The sequence below is a fragment of the Suricata suricatta genome, chromosome 8 (assembly GCF_006229205.1).
Source record: "Suricata suricatta isolate VVHF042 chromosome 8, meerkat_22Aug2017_6uvM2_HiC, whole genome shotgun sequence".
NCBI classification, from domain to species: domain Eukaryota; kingdom Metazoa; phylum Chordata; class Mammalia; order Carnivora; family Herpestidae; genus Suricata; species Suricata suricatta.
The window spans coordinates 97,142,753-97,160,397 of NC_043707.1; the positions used below are offsets into that span (position 1 = coordinate 97,142,753).

General features: G+C 46.2%; 1 protein-coding gene across 1 annotated transcript in view; it reads left to right on the top strand.

Annotated features, from left to right (window-relative positions):
• The window catches only part of C8B (complement C8 beta chain), a 35,417-nt gene extending 29,015 nt beyond the window's left edge, over positions 1 to 6,402 (top strand). The window contains exons 10-12 of the mRNA XM_029945821.1: positions 1,446 to 1,599; positions 3,704 to 3,772; positions 6,089 to 6,402. Of these exons, the coding sequence (XP_029801681.1) occupies positions 1,446 to 1,599; positions 3,704 to 3,772; positions 6,089 to 6,240 (375 nt within the window). The 3' untranslated portion in view covers positions 6,241 to 6,402. The remainder of the gene's footprint in view (positions 1 to 1,445; positions 1,600 to 3,703; positions 3,773 to 6,088) is intronic.
• The last annotated feature ends 11,243 nt before the right edge of the window (positions 6,403 to 17,645 follow it).

Sequence of the window (17,645 nt, forward strand, 5' to 3'; positions counted from 1 at the left end):
TGGAGCAAATCTCCGTGCTGCTAGGAGAATGCCTGGGGGGTTAAAGGCAGCCTTGCGAGGTGCTCTGTGAGGGAGCACAGATTGTTGGAGGAGCTCATACTGGTGTACAGCAAATCCCCCCTTACCTCCCCCATGCGAGGCCAGCAGGCTGGACAATTCTGCAAACCGCCTCTGGATCAATTCATTGACCACAAAACAGTGAGACAATGGGACCACCGAGGGGCCTTCCTTTGCCCACTGGAGCGAAGGTCAGCATCGGACGCATTAAGAAATGGAAGCAATTTTCTTCCCACTGGAGGCTTCTATTAGGCATGATTGCCTGCATTTAGACAGACCCTAAATTCTCCAGAGCTGTATTAGGGCAGAAACATAGACAAAATCTGGAGAGGAACCTGGCCCTGGAGCTAAAACTAGGGCCCACAGGCTCCAAATATTTTTAACTACCTCCTTGCACTTTGCCTCAGACTTTTCCTAGCCCATAAACACCACCACACCCATCTGTGGCTTCCTCTGGTTGAACACTGCCAGGTTCACTGGTGGCCAGCGTCATTCTCTCTGCAGCCAGGTTTCTGCCGGCCACCCCTCTTCTCCCAGCCAGCTGCCTTTGCCCTGATGAGGTCTCCCACCCCCTTTCACTGTCCATCCACTTTTATCAGCTCTTCTCACTAAGCTTAGGGCTAGACGCTAGGCTCTAGACCCTAGAGCTGAGTAGTATATAACCCTGATCTCCAGCAGCTTTCCTTCTTAATTCAAGAAGGAAAAGAGGAGGCTTCAACACATCAAAAAATTAATGACCACAAAGGAGCAAAGAGATAGAATTTGTATTGGGTAAAGAGAATCTGTATCAGATGAGCACTGGACAGTGTTCTGAGCACTTCATGGTGAGAAGGTATTTTGTGAACTTTGGAGCTGGGGAAAGGCTTCGTGATGGTGGTTCTGGCATGATGTGAATGATTTTGCCAAGTCTGGAGGGGCAGCCATGTTGGGACGAAGCTTCTATAATAGTTTCAAGGAGCTTCTTGAAAGTCACCTCCTCTCCCCAACCAAAGGCAGATTAACCGCCTGCTCCTCTGACCACATTCCAAGTTTCTACTCTTGCCAGACCTGCTGTGCTGTAAGAATCTGTTACTATGTCTCTTTCTCTAGATTCTGAGTTTCCTGAGAGTGTGGATTTTATCTTACTCATGACTCATGTTTCATGGCTAGTACTTAGGAGGCATTCAGTAAGAGCTGACCTGATCTCAGATGAGTTTATTTGTGGATATTGGATAGGATGGTTCAGACAGAGGATGGGGCATCCATGGACATGTTGGGGCATCCATCCAGTTCCAGACAAATCCACTTGTCTCCATGCACTGACCCTTTGCCCATTCCTGTGGAACCTTGCTTTACCCTTCTATTTGATGCATATTTTCTGTTGAAATGAATGTCTTTCCTCTCTCCAGACAGAGCCTCTGTATGAACTGGTGACGGCCACAGACTTTGCCTACTCCAGCACAGTAAGGCAAAACATGAAGCGGGCCCTGGAGGAGTTCCAGAAGGAAGTCAGCTCTTGCCAGTGTGCTCCTTGCCAAGGGAATGGAGTTCCTGTCCTGAAAGGTACCATTTCCAGGCAGCTGGTGTCCCTGGGGAAGACATTATCTGGAGGGGCTGGTGCTGTGGCCAGAGTACGTCATCAAATCCATATGCCCTCAAGAGTATCTCAAGAAGAGTTCTAGATCAATCCCTAGTCCTCAACCTGAGGCTCCAGGGACACTTATAAAGTACTCTTAATTTTCTCAAGGGGACAAAAAAGACCCCTGGCCATTTGGAGCCTCTTAAACTCAGCTTCTCCATCTTGATCAGGCATTAGAACCACCTGAGACCCAGAGCTACTGATACTCTGGCCTCCACCTGGATCTTTGTGTAAGAATCTGGAGAAGGCTCCTCATTAGGAAGGGTAAATCTTCTCCAGGCAGTTCTAACCTGTAGCCAGGCTGTGAATCACAACTGCTGAAGTCTTCCCCTGGAGCACAATGAAGTGGGATTAGACCACCCCCCCACAGACCCCACCTCACCCCTACCCCCACCCGATACTTGGGTGCATGTCCTGGGCATAGAGCATGAGGTTCCTCTAAGGCAGATCTCAGCCCAAGCTGCATCAGAGAATCACCCAGGGTGCTTTTTGCAAATACAGAGCCCTGGGCCTCAACCCAGAATAGTTCAAGTGAATCACTGTGGATTGGCCTTTGAAAAAGCCTACCAGATGATTGCACTGTGGCGTCAGGGCTGAGAAGCTGACCAGCTGAATCCACTGGAAGACAGGATCCATCATTCCACTAGCTTACAAATCAGTGGGAAAGGTAGACCTGACCAAAGAGTTATGTTGAAGTGTACTGAGCCTTAGGACAAGTGTTAGTCTGTTTCCCCAAGAAGTCAGAGTATAGGCAGCTAGGTCATGCTGCCCTGGCTGCCAGGATGCTTAGGTTCCAACCACAATGGATGTAGTAGGTGGCAGCACCATAGAACTGAAGGGGTGGGCCTAGACTGTGCATTTTGCAACACAAGGTGAGGATGGACTTGGGGGATCTCTCTGGGCCAAATAAGAGACCCTAGGCTGTGCACATTCTGACCAATGCATGGTGAGAAGATTGGGGGAAGGGGAGAGCAGCAGCAAGGATGGGCCACTTGAACTTGATTCCTAACTTTAAGGGCCATATCTGAGGCCACTGTGGGTTGGCTGAAGCCTGGGATCTTGTATTCCTATCATGATGGCCAAGGAAGAGTCAAGTCCAGATGAAGACAAAACAGGAAATCAGGTGCAGTTTGGTCCAGCAGATCCACACTCAAGGAGGAAGCCAGCTGGCATTAGGGAAAAACCTACAAAGACAGAGCCAGCTCAACAGAGGGGACACAGGAGAAGACCTATTCCCAACTGAGACTGAGGAGTATGTGTCTAGCTTCTTGAACAGGGTGCATGGAAGCAAAGGTGACATAAGTGAAAGCCTAAGGCTGGAAAGTTCTGCCACCAGGACAGGGACACTGAAGTGGGGATAAGGTCAGCAAGAAGTGTGATCTGCCCAACAGCTCAATGTCTTGATGTATGGTTGCTGAAATCCCCTTGCCTTTATGTGAAATTTGGACCTAGAAACTGGGACCCATCTGAGGATGTGCGCTGGTGTAGGAGGGAATATGAAGCCAGGGATGCGCCTGACTTAAAAGGGATAATTCTGTGCAGGGATTATCCAGTTGGTGACTTGTTACAGATCAACATAAGAATAACTTCCAAAGGGCCAGAATTGGCCAAAGGTAGGATGACAATTCCAAGAACAGTGAGTTCCCCATCACTGGGAGCGTTCAAGCAGAGGCTGGGCAATTAAATGACTCACAGTGAAGTTGAGCACCAATGACCATTGGCTTCCATGACCACACATGTAGCTTCTAACACTGGACACTTACAAGTCTGGGTCAAATGTCAGCTCACGAGTAGTTTCCCTCAGCAACTCCATATGGTTCCCCATGATGGCAATAAACATTCTTCCGGATCAAACGACCCTTAAAGCAGGAGTAGGTAGTCTTGGCACTGAGGCTTCTTATGTTACACTCTTTAACTAACTGCTTCCCCTATTTTAATCTCATGGCAAAGTGGTGATGTGGAGGGCTGAACTCAGGGAGTTCTGTTTCACACAGTATGATCCACACTCTGCCTGCATTGTCTTTGCAGAATCCCGCTGTGACTGCATCTGTCCTATTGGATTCGAAGGCCCAGCCTGCGAGGTCACCTATAGGAAAAGTAAGGAGTCTTGGAGAGTGGGTAGGAAAAGGGAAACCTGGGGAGTTCCAGAGAATAATTCAAAAGGCCAGAGCACTGGGGATGTTGGGTGGGGAGCCGGGTACTATGAAATTTGAGATCTATCCTGGCTCCTGATTTTATATTTCATTATTTATATACCCAAGAGTACTTCATGTGACAGAACTATGAATGCATGGCATTTACAAGTGATTTATTTTTAATCATTCTGGAATGCTTACCTTCTTTTTTTTTTTTTAACTGAACTTTTATTCAGCCCTCAAAGCCCAGCACAGATATCCTGCTTCTGTAAAAGTTCTAAGCCTCCACCTCTGAGTAAATTTAGTTAGTTCCTCCTCCTATATGCTCCAGTAGCACTTTGAACACAGACCTAATATAGCTCTTAGCACATTATATTTTGGGTTGCATGTGTCTGTCTCCCCAATGTATGTGAGTAGAGATCATGTTCCATTTGTCTCTGAGTCCCCATGGCCCAGCCTCGTTGCTGCTCAGTGCTATGGCCTGAATTAACAAAGCAAAGACTAGACACTATTAAGATCCCTTCCTGCTCTCAAATTCTTTGCCCAGTTTATTATCTAAGAGTTCTGAATGTGCCCCCACCCCTTACTCCTCCTTCCCTTTCTTTTCCTTTCTGTGGCTTTTTCATGGTATCTTTAAAAAAGGAAATGGCATGGAGCGCCTGGGTGGCTCAGTTGGTTAAACGTCTGACTTTGGCTCAGGTCATGGACTTGTGGTTTATGGGTTCAAGCCCTGTGTTGGGCTCTGTGCTGACAGTTCAGAACCTAGAGCCTGCGTCAGATTCTGTGTCTCCCTCTCTCTCTTTCTCTTTCTCTGAAAAATTAAAATTTAAACTAGACAAACAAAAAACAATAAGGCACTGTACTATGTATCAGGCACCTAGCTGAGTGCTTGGACTCAGCTTGTGCTTGAATTTCATCTATCGTTCAGTAACTGACCTTGAGCAATTTACGTGACCTCTTTGTGCCTCAGTCTCTCCATCTGTAAAATGGAGCTGATGGTATTAACTACCTCATAGAGCTGTCTTGAGTTTCTCATGAAACCTTGAAGCACTTGGAATAATGGCTAACACACGTAAGAGCAAAATCAATGTTTTGTAGCTTATTTTTAGAGCAAAATAAAGTGTTCCTTTATATCTTCTATACATTAAATCTGTTTATCCTCACAACAACATCACAAAGTAGGTACTATCAATGTCCCTATTTTACTGATGAAGAAACATTCATTGAGTCAATGAGTTGCCCAGAGGTCACACAGTAAGTGTGGGAACCTGGGTTCAGGTTCAGTGGATCTGCTGCAGCCTTTGCTCTTGACTCCTGCTTGCCTATCTATTCTCCTCCCGAGTGAAATGTTCACCTTCCACCAGACAGGCCCCACACGGTGCTGTGCCCAGTGAGTGTGTAATCGCACATCCACAGGATGTCGGCTGGTTGGAGGAGACATTGGACACCTCTTACTGTAGCCGTCTCATTTTACGAGTGGGGCAGGCCCAGAGATACTAAGTGACGCATGCAGAATTAGACTGCCCATCAGAGGCTCAGCCAGACACCTGCTCTATCATGGTGGATGGAATCGGTTACTTGTCAGTCTCATCAACGACCAAAAAACCCTCCAGGGAAAGGCAAATATCAGGGAGGGGGGAGTGCAGCATTTGTTATTATTTCATGTGACACACGGTGCTCACAGTAGATAACAGAGCCCCTACGCTACCCAGCGTCCTACACCTGGGAGGTGACCGACCAAGCTGGGAAGCACTCATGCATTCATCCAACAAATGTTTACTGAAGACTCCCGGGGTGCCAGCGTAGGTGCTCAGGTTCAATGGCGAGATCAGATACAGACCCTGTCATTATGGAGATCACTCTTTAGAGAGAAGACGGAATCATTTGACTCGTCCCAGAAATGCATTCAAAGTTGTAGTTGCCACGGTTGTAAAATGCTTCACGAGCTTAAAATATGACGAATTGGTGGGGAGTTAGAGGTCAGGGGAGGTTTCCCTACAGAGATAATACTTCAACTGAGATCTGATGGGTGAATAGGATTAACCAGATAAATAGAGGAGGGAAGAGTATACGGGGCCAGGGAGACAGCATCTGCCAAATCCCTGTGGTAGAAGGGAACATGGCAACTACCATGGTTTGCAAAAAGGACAGGTGACTGGAAGGAGGAGATCGGAGCAGACTCATCGAGCCTTTGGGGTTATATGCTCCACCCCCACCCCCATGGGGCACTAGGGTGTAACAAGGGTTAATTAATGTTTGGTGACCTTCTTCCTTACAGATGTCCCCATTGATGGGAAATGGAATTGCTGGTCAGACTGGTCTCCGTGTTCTGGAGGACATAAAACAAGACAAAGGCAGTGTAACAACCCACCTCCCCAAAATGGAGGCAGCCCCTGCTTGGGCCCTGCTTCAGAAACACTTAACTGTTAAGGAAGGAAGAGCTTCTGGCACCTACTACTGTGGGCTGCACACAGCAAGAGCTCTGAGCCCTTGGGAACTCAAGCTAGGTTACCTCATACCAGCTCCCAGCCCACACGTAGAGGCCTGCGCCATTCAGAATGTTTGAAATAAAGATATTATTTGCAAAATGCACATTGCTTTGAACAAACAGTAAGTTAAACATAACCTACAGGTTCCTTAAGGGCTTAAGAATCTTGGTAATCCTCACTTTGTTCATCTGTATAGTTTTATTCCATTCACATGTACTACCAGCCAGGAACTGTGTTAGCACTTGTTCATACTGAAGTCCCACTATGTGATGGGCACCTAGTAGGTACCCAATGATGAATCAGTGACGATATTAAGTTGTTCCTCCCTTGAGGACTACGTGGTCTCATTCATTGACAATGGCAGTGACTATGTATTGGATGATTACTGTGTCAGCCCGGGTGCTCAGTGTGTTAATTCATTCCGTCCTTGTGACAGCCCTACAAGGTCGATGCCGTATTGGCAGCTGCAAGAACTAGAACTTAGAACAGTTGAGTGGCTTGTCCATGGTTGCACAGTTAGGAAGTGGCAGAGCTGGGCTGCACACCTGGGCTCTTGGGCCCCAGAGGTTTAGACTCTTAACCTGTGATACTCCCTTCCTCTCCATAAATGGGCATTTCTTAGCAATGCATTTTTTCTGAAAAAAAGTAGAAGAAAGTGGGATGTGTATGTGCGCACGTGGTGCATGTGTTATTGACAATCTCCACCCACTGCATCCTGAGGAGAGTGGATCCTGGTTCCTCAGCTCCCTTTGATGCTGAGCAAAGGAAAGGCAAGGTCGTGCATGTCAGAAGCAGAGTTCTGGGGCAGAGCTGAATTTCAGTGACATGAGTGGGTGCCTAGAGAAGGCCCTGAGCTGGAGAAAAGAGCAAGGGAAACTGATAACTGAATGAGAGACAGACAGAAGGAACGTGGGAGGGAGGGAAAGAAGGAAGGAAGGAAGGAAGGAGATGTCGTAGTGGCTGGAAGAGGGAACATGGAAATAAATCAAGGAGAAGTTCAAGTTGATGGCTCTGGGGCAGTGTGCAATGTACACCTTGCCCTGCCTCTGTATGTTCCATTTTGGTCATTCATGCTTTTGTGCATATCCCATCTGGAGCAGGGTGGGGGCAGGGTGGGGAGTTGCTTGAGGAGGGACAATAAGAGGGCAGTCAGTTGATCTTTAGGCTACTAAAAACCAAAAAATATTTTTATTTTTTAGGTTGAGTCAAGAGATCATTCAGGCTCTATTGCTCTCATTCATTCTATCACATTAAAACACCCCTTCGTATTTTGATTGCTCTTGGATACTCCCTGTCTGTTGCAAAACTTCGTGTGAACTTGTTGAGATCACACTGATGGGGGGGGGGATGGTCAAAGGTGAATTGGTTCATCCTATTCATTTTCAACCAATTTGTTTCCAGCCACGTCATCTGCCTTGAGTTTGCCTCTGGGCTAGGCATTGTGGCCGGACCTTCATACATTCGTGACACCAAAACATGAGTCAGCACCACCCCCTATTCTGGCCTGACCAGCTATCTGGAATTGAGTCGATAGAACAAACAGAGGAAGGAGCTGATTCTTGACTGCAAGGGGGTTGTCATAGCCAGCGTGGTGATCCTGCCTGCCCTCTCACATCCCTGTGTCCCTGCAATTGAGCTGACGGCTCTGGGCCCTTGTTTGGCTTGGTATTATTGCTTTGCCGTCTGCTGTTATTTCAACAGGCTAATCCAATAATGTTTTATCTCTTTCATTATACTGAAGCTGTATAATTTTCTTGAGTTATAATCTATCTTCTTTTAAGATTCCCCGGAGACGGGAAAGAGTGGTTCTGTCTTTGGTTGATGGGAAGCTCCCAGGAAGCCCGCACTAGCACGTTGAAGCCGGCGCTGCCAAATTAAATTCTGAATCTCAATCACAGCCACCGCTTCTAATGGGAAATTTAAGTTGATTATGGAGATGACAGCCCAGGTTCACGTTTATTGCATTTAGCAGAAATTGTTTATCCTATTAAATATGGTCTTGAAGGAGAAACAATTGAATTTCGGAGCACCGGTGATTACCCGGGTGATGCCCAGGTACCGCTAAACTGTGTAATAATTATATTCTTACTCATGGGCTGAACTTCCCCTTGTAACTCCTCTTGCAAACAAATGCATTTAGGAGAAGGCTGAAACATAATGTAAGAATTAAACAAAATAAATGCAAACTGTGCTTTTGGCAAACCTTGGCTTCTATGGCCAACACGGGCGTACCCGTGAAGGAGCCGTGATATTTGTGGGGCACAGTCCGGGCAGTGTAGTTTGGCAGGGTTCCTGGAGGCTGGAACACAGCACAGGTACCCGGGTGTGGGAGAGTTTTGTATCCAAGAGCATGAATCTCTGAAATGCTGCAAGCTGCACAGAGCTCTTGATGTCAGGGCGGGGCGGGGGGTGAGGGGTGGCTCTCCGCTCCGCTTCCTCTCTGTGTGACCTTGGGCTAATAACATAACTTCTGTGGGGATAATAATAATTATAATTATTTTAACAATAGTGATAATAATAATAGCTGCCAATTATAGAGTGCTGCTCGGTTTATGAAGTCTTTTAACCTACATTATCTCAGTTAATCTTTATCTGAATTTGATGGAGTAGATATTAATATAATCATCAGGTGACAGGTAGGGAAAGCTTCAAAGGGAAACAGGATCCTTACCACAATGGGCTGCCTGTGGAAATCAAGGTGGGTGGTTGAGGCTGGGAGAAAGCATCTCCTGGCTCAGACTCCAGAGGGAAATGCCACCTTGGTTTTAAACAAGAGAACTTTGGACTGTCCTCAGGCACTTACTTGGAAAGCTCTCTGGAAAGAGGGAGCCTGCAGGAGAAAGCCCTTGGGACACCAGCCAGGACCCCCTGGGGACCCTTCTGATGAGCATCTTGATGGAGAAAGATTTTGTTTTATGGATTGAAGATGTCCTTAATGGCATTATGTCTATTTGCCAGCATCTCTAGGCTTTGAGGACATTTTGTGTTATAACTCACTCGTTTACCGTCTCCTGCTCCTTCTCAAATGCAATGTTCATGAAGGAGGCATGCTGTCTACTGCTCTCTATATCTCAAGAACCCAGTGCAGGGCCTGCCGCAGCAGACACCGGTAAATAACAGGGGGTTTGCTGTTGTTCCTGTTGTTGTTCGGTTTTTTTAATGTTCCTTTATTGGTTTATTTTTTTATATATAATTTATTGTCAAATTGGTTTCCATATAACACCCAGTGCGCATTCCAACAAGTGCCTTCCTCCATCCCCATCACCAACTTTCCCGTCTCCCCCACCCCCATCAACCCTCAGTTTGCTCTCAATATTTAAGAGTCTCTTATGGTTTGGTTCCCTCCCTCTCTGTAACTTTTTATTCCTCCTTCATCTTCCCCATGATCTTCTGTTAAATTTCTCCAGTGAGTGAAACCATATGGTATCTGTCCTTCTCTGCCTGAGTTATTTCACTTAGCAGAACACCCTCGAGTTCCATCCACGTTGCTACAAATGGCCAGATTTCATTCCTTCTCATTGCCATGTAATATTCCATTGTATAGAAAAACCACATCTTCTTGATCCATTCAGCAGTTTATGGACATTTAGGCTCTTTCCATGATGTGGCTATTGTTGACAGCGCTGCTATGAACATTGGGGTACATGTGCTCCTATGCATCAGCACTTCTGTATCCCTTGGGTAATTCCTAGCAGTGCTATTGCTGGGTCATAGGGGAGTTCTGTTTGTTAATTTTTTGAGGAACCTCCACACTGTTTTCCAGAGTGGCTGCCCCAGTTTGCATTCCCACCAACAGGGTAGGAGGGTGCCCGTCTCTCCACACCCTTGCCAGCATCTATAGTCTCCTGATTAGTTCATTTTAGCCACTCTGACTGACGTGAGGACAATATGGTTTTAATTTGTATTTCCCTGATGATGAGTGACGTTGAACATCATTTCATGTGTATATTGGCCATCTGGATGTCTTCTAACAATAAATAATTGTTGTATGAATTAGTTAACTAAAATCGCTTCTCGGCCTTTTGGCTAAGATCAAGTGTAGAATTAGTTAACTAACGAAAAGGAATGTGAGTAAGGGCACCTGAGTGGCTCAGTCAGTTAAGTGTCTACTCTTGATCTTGGCTCAGATCATGAACTCATGGTTTGTGGAATTGAGTCCCACATGGGGCTCTATGCTGAAAGCTCAGAGTCTGCTTGGGACTCTCTCTCTCACTCTCTCTCTGCCCCTCCCAATTCACTCTCTGTCTCTCTCAAAAATAAATACATGACTTTAATAAAAAAAAAAAACTAGCAACACATTGGCCTAGTACACATGTCTTTGAGATTCTCTGTTTACTGAATGTGGTCATGAAATCAGATTTTTCTGTATGGTATTTTCCTCTTTGAGTTATCTTTCCATACTGAGGTATTCAGAAATTCAGGGTTTACTGAGATACCTAGGGAAAGTCTCAACCTCATAGGCAGAGATGGAAACATGAAGAAGAGAAGCCGAATGGTGTAGTTCTTAGAAGTGTGCGTTCTGGTGCTACACTGCCTGCATGTGTGACATTATCTGGTTCTGTGGATTATTAGCTATGTGGCTTTATGCAAGCTGTATACCCCCTCTGTGCCATTGTTTCCACACCTGTAAGATGGGGATAGTCGCAGTAGTAACCTCCAGAGTTTGGGGAGCATATTTGAATGTCAAGACAAAGTCAGAATTCCATAGTTAGCTGTATCACTGACATTGTTGTTTCGGAGGATTCTCAAAACATCAACAAGAACAGTGGCTTGTTTGTTTCATTTTTAAAAGTAATTTAAGACTGCTTTAAAAATATTTCAGTGCTAAACCCACCGTAAACATGAGAACAAGAAAGACATAAAATAGTTTAGCTCCTAGGAGATGTCTTCATAAAGGACATGAAGGCTTTGTATTACCCCAAGCTCAGGGTTATTAAGGGAAAATGTAATAGCATAATAACTAATATTTGCAGAGGGCATTACCAGCTACAAAGAACTTTCACATACCTAATCCAGCTTAATCCTCTCAATGGCTGCAAAAGGAAGGATTTATTATCTGCCTGACAGGTGAGGGGAGGGAGCCTCGGAGAGACTGAGCAATTTGCCTAAGACCACACAGCCCAAAAGTGGCTGTACTACCCCCGTCCCAGGGCTGTGTCCATGTCTCCCACTGCAGCGTAAGCAGCGGTGGTGGCATCACAGAGCAGGTGCCTGCCTGCCTGTCCACTTGCACAGAAGAGGCAGAGAAAGGCCCCTGGACTGGGTGCTTGCTGTGGAGAAGCAGTGCTGTATTTCAGAGGGCTTGCAAGCAGGGTGCCTCGGTTGCTCCATGAGTTAAGCGTCTTACTCTTTATTTCAGCTCAGGTCATGATCTCACAGTTTGTGAGTTCAAGCCCCACATCATGCTCTGTGCTGACAGTGTGGAGCCTGCTTGAGAATCTCTCCCTCTCTCTGCCCCTTTCCTGCTTTGTCTGTCTCTCTTTGATAAAGTAAATAAACTCCAAAAAAAATTTTTTTAAGAAAACAAAGGACTTGCAGACAGACAGACAGATGTAAGACCCAATGTCATCACTTCCCAGCTGAGTGATTTTGATCAAGTCACTTACCCTTTCTGTTGCTCGGTGTCCTCATCAGATTCTTGAGGCAATCATCCTGATGGCACAGTGCGAGGATTGAATCACATGACATGCAGAGGGGCTGCTGTCATCCCAAGTGCATGGCACATGGCAGCTACACACCCTCCTTTCCAATCTTGGGTGCAGAATGAACTGGTGCTGCCTACCATCTGCCTCTTCGCCCCCTGCCTAGCATCTGTCTCTCTTGGGGCATAGAGACTGCATTTTGTAAAAAGGAAAGGGAGAAGAAATGGGGATTGCATTTGCAGGAGGAAATTCTTGGAGGATTGTCAAAGGGAGTTGAGTGGCTGGTCTGACATTCACCTCTGGGCAGGAGCCCACTCCAGAGCCCAGGCACTGCTGTTATCACTGACTGCGCCCACCAGTTATCTCACACCTCCACCTTGCAACCCCACGTGTTTCTTCATCCATCACTGGCCATTGTCTGGTATCCACTTCTCCTTCCCCCGCCACCTCCTGCCTGATGGGCCTCTAGTTTGTTCATATCCTGAAAACTATCTGGTTCTGGTCCCTTTTATCCGAAACACCATCCATCCATCAACTGCTTGCCCTCCATGTATGGTTAGAAAGTGGGGGAGGGAGACAAATAATAGATAAAACTTCTTAGCTGCTATCGCTAAAGAAATAGAATGGATAAAGAGATCCATCAGACATGTATCCTGCCACTTGGCAGCAAAGTCCATTTGTTAAAAACTGGGTAGGCGGAAGGATTTATCTCACATTTTAAGCTTCTAATATAGAAGGGAAACATGTTTTCCTTTATCTCTCCCAGGGGAGGGAGGAGACCCCAAGACTGCTGATGCAGAATTTTTAACTCGATTTGATGGGCTTTCTTCACTAAGGTGGAAAAGGTGGTGTGTGTCTCTGAAGTTTATCCAGCCTCCTAGGATGGTGTGGGATCTCCTCTGATGCACCAGGAAGGTTGTGGGATCCGGAAGTCCTGTGAAAATGTCTTCTATGGGGTTCTGTCCCACAAACTCCTGACACAAAGGCCATTTTAGAGCCTTTGCTTCTAACACAGAGGGACCAGAGAGAGAACAGCATCCAACAAGCTTTTACTAGGAAGCTCCTATGTGCCGAGCACTATGCTAGGTACAAGGGCTCCAAGGATGAAGATGAGTTTCCACCTGCCCTGCAAGAAGGCACTAGGTGGGGAGACAGATGAGTAAGCTACAGTTATAGCCTGTGGAAAGTGCTGGAACACAGAGCCATATGAAGGAATAGCACCTGCTGAAATGTGGGCTAATGGAAGGGGTCAGGGCTGACACCTAACCTTCGCCCTGAAGAGAACGGGCAAGGAGGTAGGAGAAGAGGGAGCTGGCAGGCAGGGGTCTTGTGGGTAGTGTGTACGGAGGCCTGGAGATGACAAAAAGCCTAGTCTGTCTGAGTAACTAAATTGGATATCGTTCACTCAACAACTATTTGTTGACCCCCTATTAAGGCCAAATACTATTCTAGGCACAGGGGGGTCTGGCCATGAAAATGTTTGCATTGTAATAGAAGGGGACATACAAAAAAAATAGAAGACTAAATGAATCTATTTAGTAGTAGTCCTAAGTGCCATTAAAAAAATAATAAATGAGGGTAAATGGCTCCTGGAGAAGTAATACTTGAGCAGAGATTTCAGTGAAAGAAGGGTGTGAGTCTTGGATGAGCTGATTTAGGGATGAGCATTTTGGGCAGAAGGGATAACAGATGCAAAGGTCCTGGGGCAAGAGAGAGCTTGGCATGTGTGAGGAACCATAAACAGGCTTTCATGGCTAGAGTAACATGACTGAGGAAAAGAGTGACTGGAAGGAAATGAAGTCAGAGAGCCAACAGTTAGACATATAGAGCTTTATATATCCTGTTAAGGGCCATAGATTTGTTTTAATGTTTATTTTTGAGAGAGAGAAAAAGAGAGAGAGACAGAGTGCAAGTGAGGGAGGGGCAGAGAGGGAGACACAGAATCCAAAGCAGGCCCCAGGCTCTGAGCTGTCAGTACCACAGCCCAATGCGGGACTCAAACCCATAAACTGCTAGATCATGACATGAACCAAAGTAGGACACTTGACCAACTGAGCCACCCAGGTGCCCTGGGGTAATAGATTTTTAGTACAAAGGTCTCATAGAATCTGAAAACGGAGGTGAAGATGGAGTGGTACATTGGCATCAAATAATAGAGAACCTTGCAAATCCAGTTAAAAATGCTTGGGCTTAGGGCACCTGGTGGCTTAGTCAGTTAAGCATCGACTTCAGTTCAGGTCATGGTCTCACAGTTCATGAGTTCGAGGCCTGCATCCGGCTCTGTGCGGACAGCTCGGAGCCTGGAGCCTGCTTCAGATTCTGTGTCCCCCTCATTTTCTGCCCCTCCCCCGCTCACATTGTGTCTGTCTCAAAACTAAACATTAAAAAACTTAAAAAAATAAAACTTGGGCTTTATTTCAATGACTGTGGGGTGTTGAGCCACCAGGAACACTGGAGGTGAGCTGAAAAGTAGCCATCTATAAAAATTTCCCTAGGACCAAGCACCAGCTGCCCTCAGGAAAGGCTCAGTGAGCAAACCAAAGGTCTGAGAAGGACCAGCACTCAAACCAAGGAGCTGAGCAGTGATCACCACCCCCCACACCCACCTCATGGGTTCCCATCCCCATGAATTGTTGGCATGCTGTCTCCCATGCATTATCCTGCCACCTCTTAACCTTTCTTTGCTTGTCTAATCCCCACTCACTTCCTAGGCTCCGCTGGCCATCCTCTTCTCCTCTAAGCTGTCTTTGCTGCTCCCCCAGCTGGGCTAGCCCCCACTGCCCTCTGGACTTCCTGCTGGCATCAGACCTATTGCCATCACTGGCCTCCTGCACCAGACCAGCATTCTTTCAGGGCCGGGACCATATCTGATTTATTTCTGTATCTCCAGCACCTGGCACGGGCCCTGGCACAATAGCTCACCAGGGGGCTTCACCCATTTCCCAAGTGCAGGGGTAACAGCCTGATTGTCTCCATGGAAGAGAGGTGTCCTTCCGCTAATGCACATCACATCCCCTTCCTCCCATGGCTCCCGACAGCTTCTTTCTGCCATCTCTCATTTCTGCAGCGTGGGTTTTGAAGCCTACCCTTTCTCTCTGTCCATTCTCTTCACCCTAAAGGCATGTAGTTCAGAAGAGATTCATTGAGTGAACTCTTTAGATCTTCCTCTATCTCAAAGAAGAGAAAAAGCCCCTCCTTATTGCTTTTCATTCTGTCATTAATTTACTTTCCAAAGACACCTTGTCAAGCTGAAGGTTATATCTTTAAGCCGTGATTTTACATCCGCTACCTATAAAGCCTTAGATTACAGGTCTCCTGAAAGGACCTGAGGGAAAATATATTTGATAAGCTTTATGCCCTTTACTTGGCAAGAGCCAGGCATTCTTGAAGAGGGAAAGGCACTGATCTGGGGGAGGGTTGCTGCTTCTGAAACTGCCCCTGCCTTTGTATTGTGATTTCTGACGCTGCTGGGGCTACATCATCCTCAGAGGAGCAAGGCAGATGCGGGCCGTGGTTCTCTGGCTCTGGTGACTGAAGACGGTGTTGCTCAGCTGGTGGTTTTGGCTCACAGGCGATCCAGACGGTTGCTCAACTCCTGTGTTCTCATCTCCTGCCTAGATGATTACATTTACCCCTTAAGGAGCTTCCTGGCCTCTCGCACGTGCCCCCCATGCCATTCTACAAGTCCCTGCACTGACACATAGCAGAGAGCAAAGGTGGGGAGCATATACCACATTCAAACGTTGGCTGACCACGGGGCTCAGCCTTACCAAGACTCAATTTCCTTAGCTGTGAAATGGGACTCCTAAAACAAGTCAGTCCTTGGTAAGGCTGAACAAGAGAGCACAGATAAACCCTCTGATGGATGTTCTTTTGTTACACACCTGTTCCCATGAACATGTGATGCCTCCTTGATGCTCAAGGATTCTCAGCCTTGGCTACTTTGCTCTTTCTTTTTTTTAATTGAAGTATAGTTGATTGCAGCTTAAAAACTACTGATGTCTGGCTCACACCTCCAGACATTTGGATTTCATGGGTCTAGGGTGCAGCCTCTGGACAGTAAGATTTTTAAAACTCCCCAACTGAAGACTGCAGCTTTCAGACCAAGTTTGAATGTACTCTGTAAATTGTCTCCTCGGCCTCTCTCAGCGCTAGCCTGTAAGTACTACCGCCCAGTGAATAATGAATGGAAATTAACTACTAATGTAAAGTTAACTTAAAAAGGAAAAAGCAAAGTAATGACAAGATGAGGAGCAGTAAAGGGGTTGTCTTCTTTCAGATGGAAGATCTGATGACTTTCGAAATGAAACTGCTAAACTATAAATTTTAATGAATAAAAGTAACAATAGTAATAATAAGGGTGATGCTATTAATTCCATACATGACAGGCAGTATGCTGGGTTTTTTTTTTAATGTTTATTTATTTGTGAGAGAGAGAGAGACAGAGCATGAGCAGGGGAGGGGCAGAGAGAGAGGGAGACACAGAATCTGAAGCAGGCTCCAGGCTCCGAGCTGCCTGCACAGAGCCCGATGTGGCATTTGAACTCACAGTTAGTTCATGACCTGAGCCAAAGTTGGACACTTAACTGACTGAGCCACCCAGGCGCCCTGGCAGTGTGCTGTTTTATATGACATATTTATCTTCCTTTTCTTCCCCACTCTCCATTCCCAACACATGTGCACACCCCCAAAGTTCTTTTTCACCTTCAAATTGTATTATATGCTGAATTTATCTTAAAGGCCTCCTCCCTCTTTGCCTCATTCAGAAATCCTTCAAGGTCTGGGTCAAACCGCATTCCACATCTAAAATACACACCAGAAAACATAAATCTCTGTCCCACCTGGCCTCCTTGGGCACTTCCTTTGGCATTAACTCAGCAATTAATTCCCTGTGTCCTTAAAATCCCTTCTAATTGTTTAATGCATATATGTCTTATTATTACCCTAAAAAGATTGAGGGTTCTAGAAAGATAGAGAGCACCAGGATATATCAATCAACAGATGTTTTTGGTCCCTACTGGAAAGTGCAGATTCCACTGCCAAGGAACTACCCATCTCTAGGAGAAACTTAGAGGTAAACATAAAACTCTGCGCAGCACAACACAAGCTCTATTTGCGACATGGCTGGCGTCCGACGGAGGTACTGAGGTAGGCTGATGTGATTGGCTCTCCCACAGGAGGTCAGGGAAGGTCAGCATTGGTTGGTTCCTCCAGCTACATTATCCAGTCTGGGGAGCTGACCAACAGGGACCACAATTTGAACTGACTTCTGAGTTGAGTCCCTCACTTCATCCTTGTTAGGCCCCTCCCAATTCAAGGCACAGCACTGGCATCTGGGAATACACCACTGATCCAAACCACCCTACTCCCTGCCCTCACAATTAGCATCTCAGGGGAGACAGGCCATAGTCACGGGAGATGTGGCAGCCAATTTACAGTTATTGATTGTGAAAAACACCATGAGGAAGAGGATAGAGTGCCATGAGAAGACAACTGGGGACCCGTGTGGTTTGTGGGAAGAACCTAAACAAAAGAGACTAATTGAGAAATTGGAAGAAGATAATGTTGAATCCAGATGAAGCAAAATTGAAGGGACTCAAGTCCGTCTTCATTTTTTCCTCATTATTTCAGTGTATCTGCTTCTTCCACCACCTAGTAATGATTCTGTGAATGAACAAATATAGCGATCAAAGAACTGAGACCA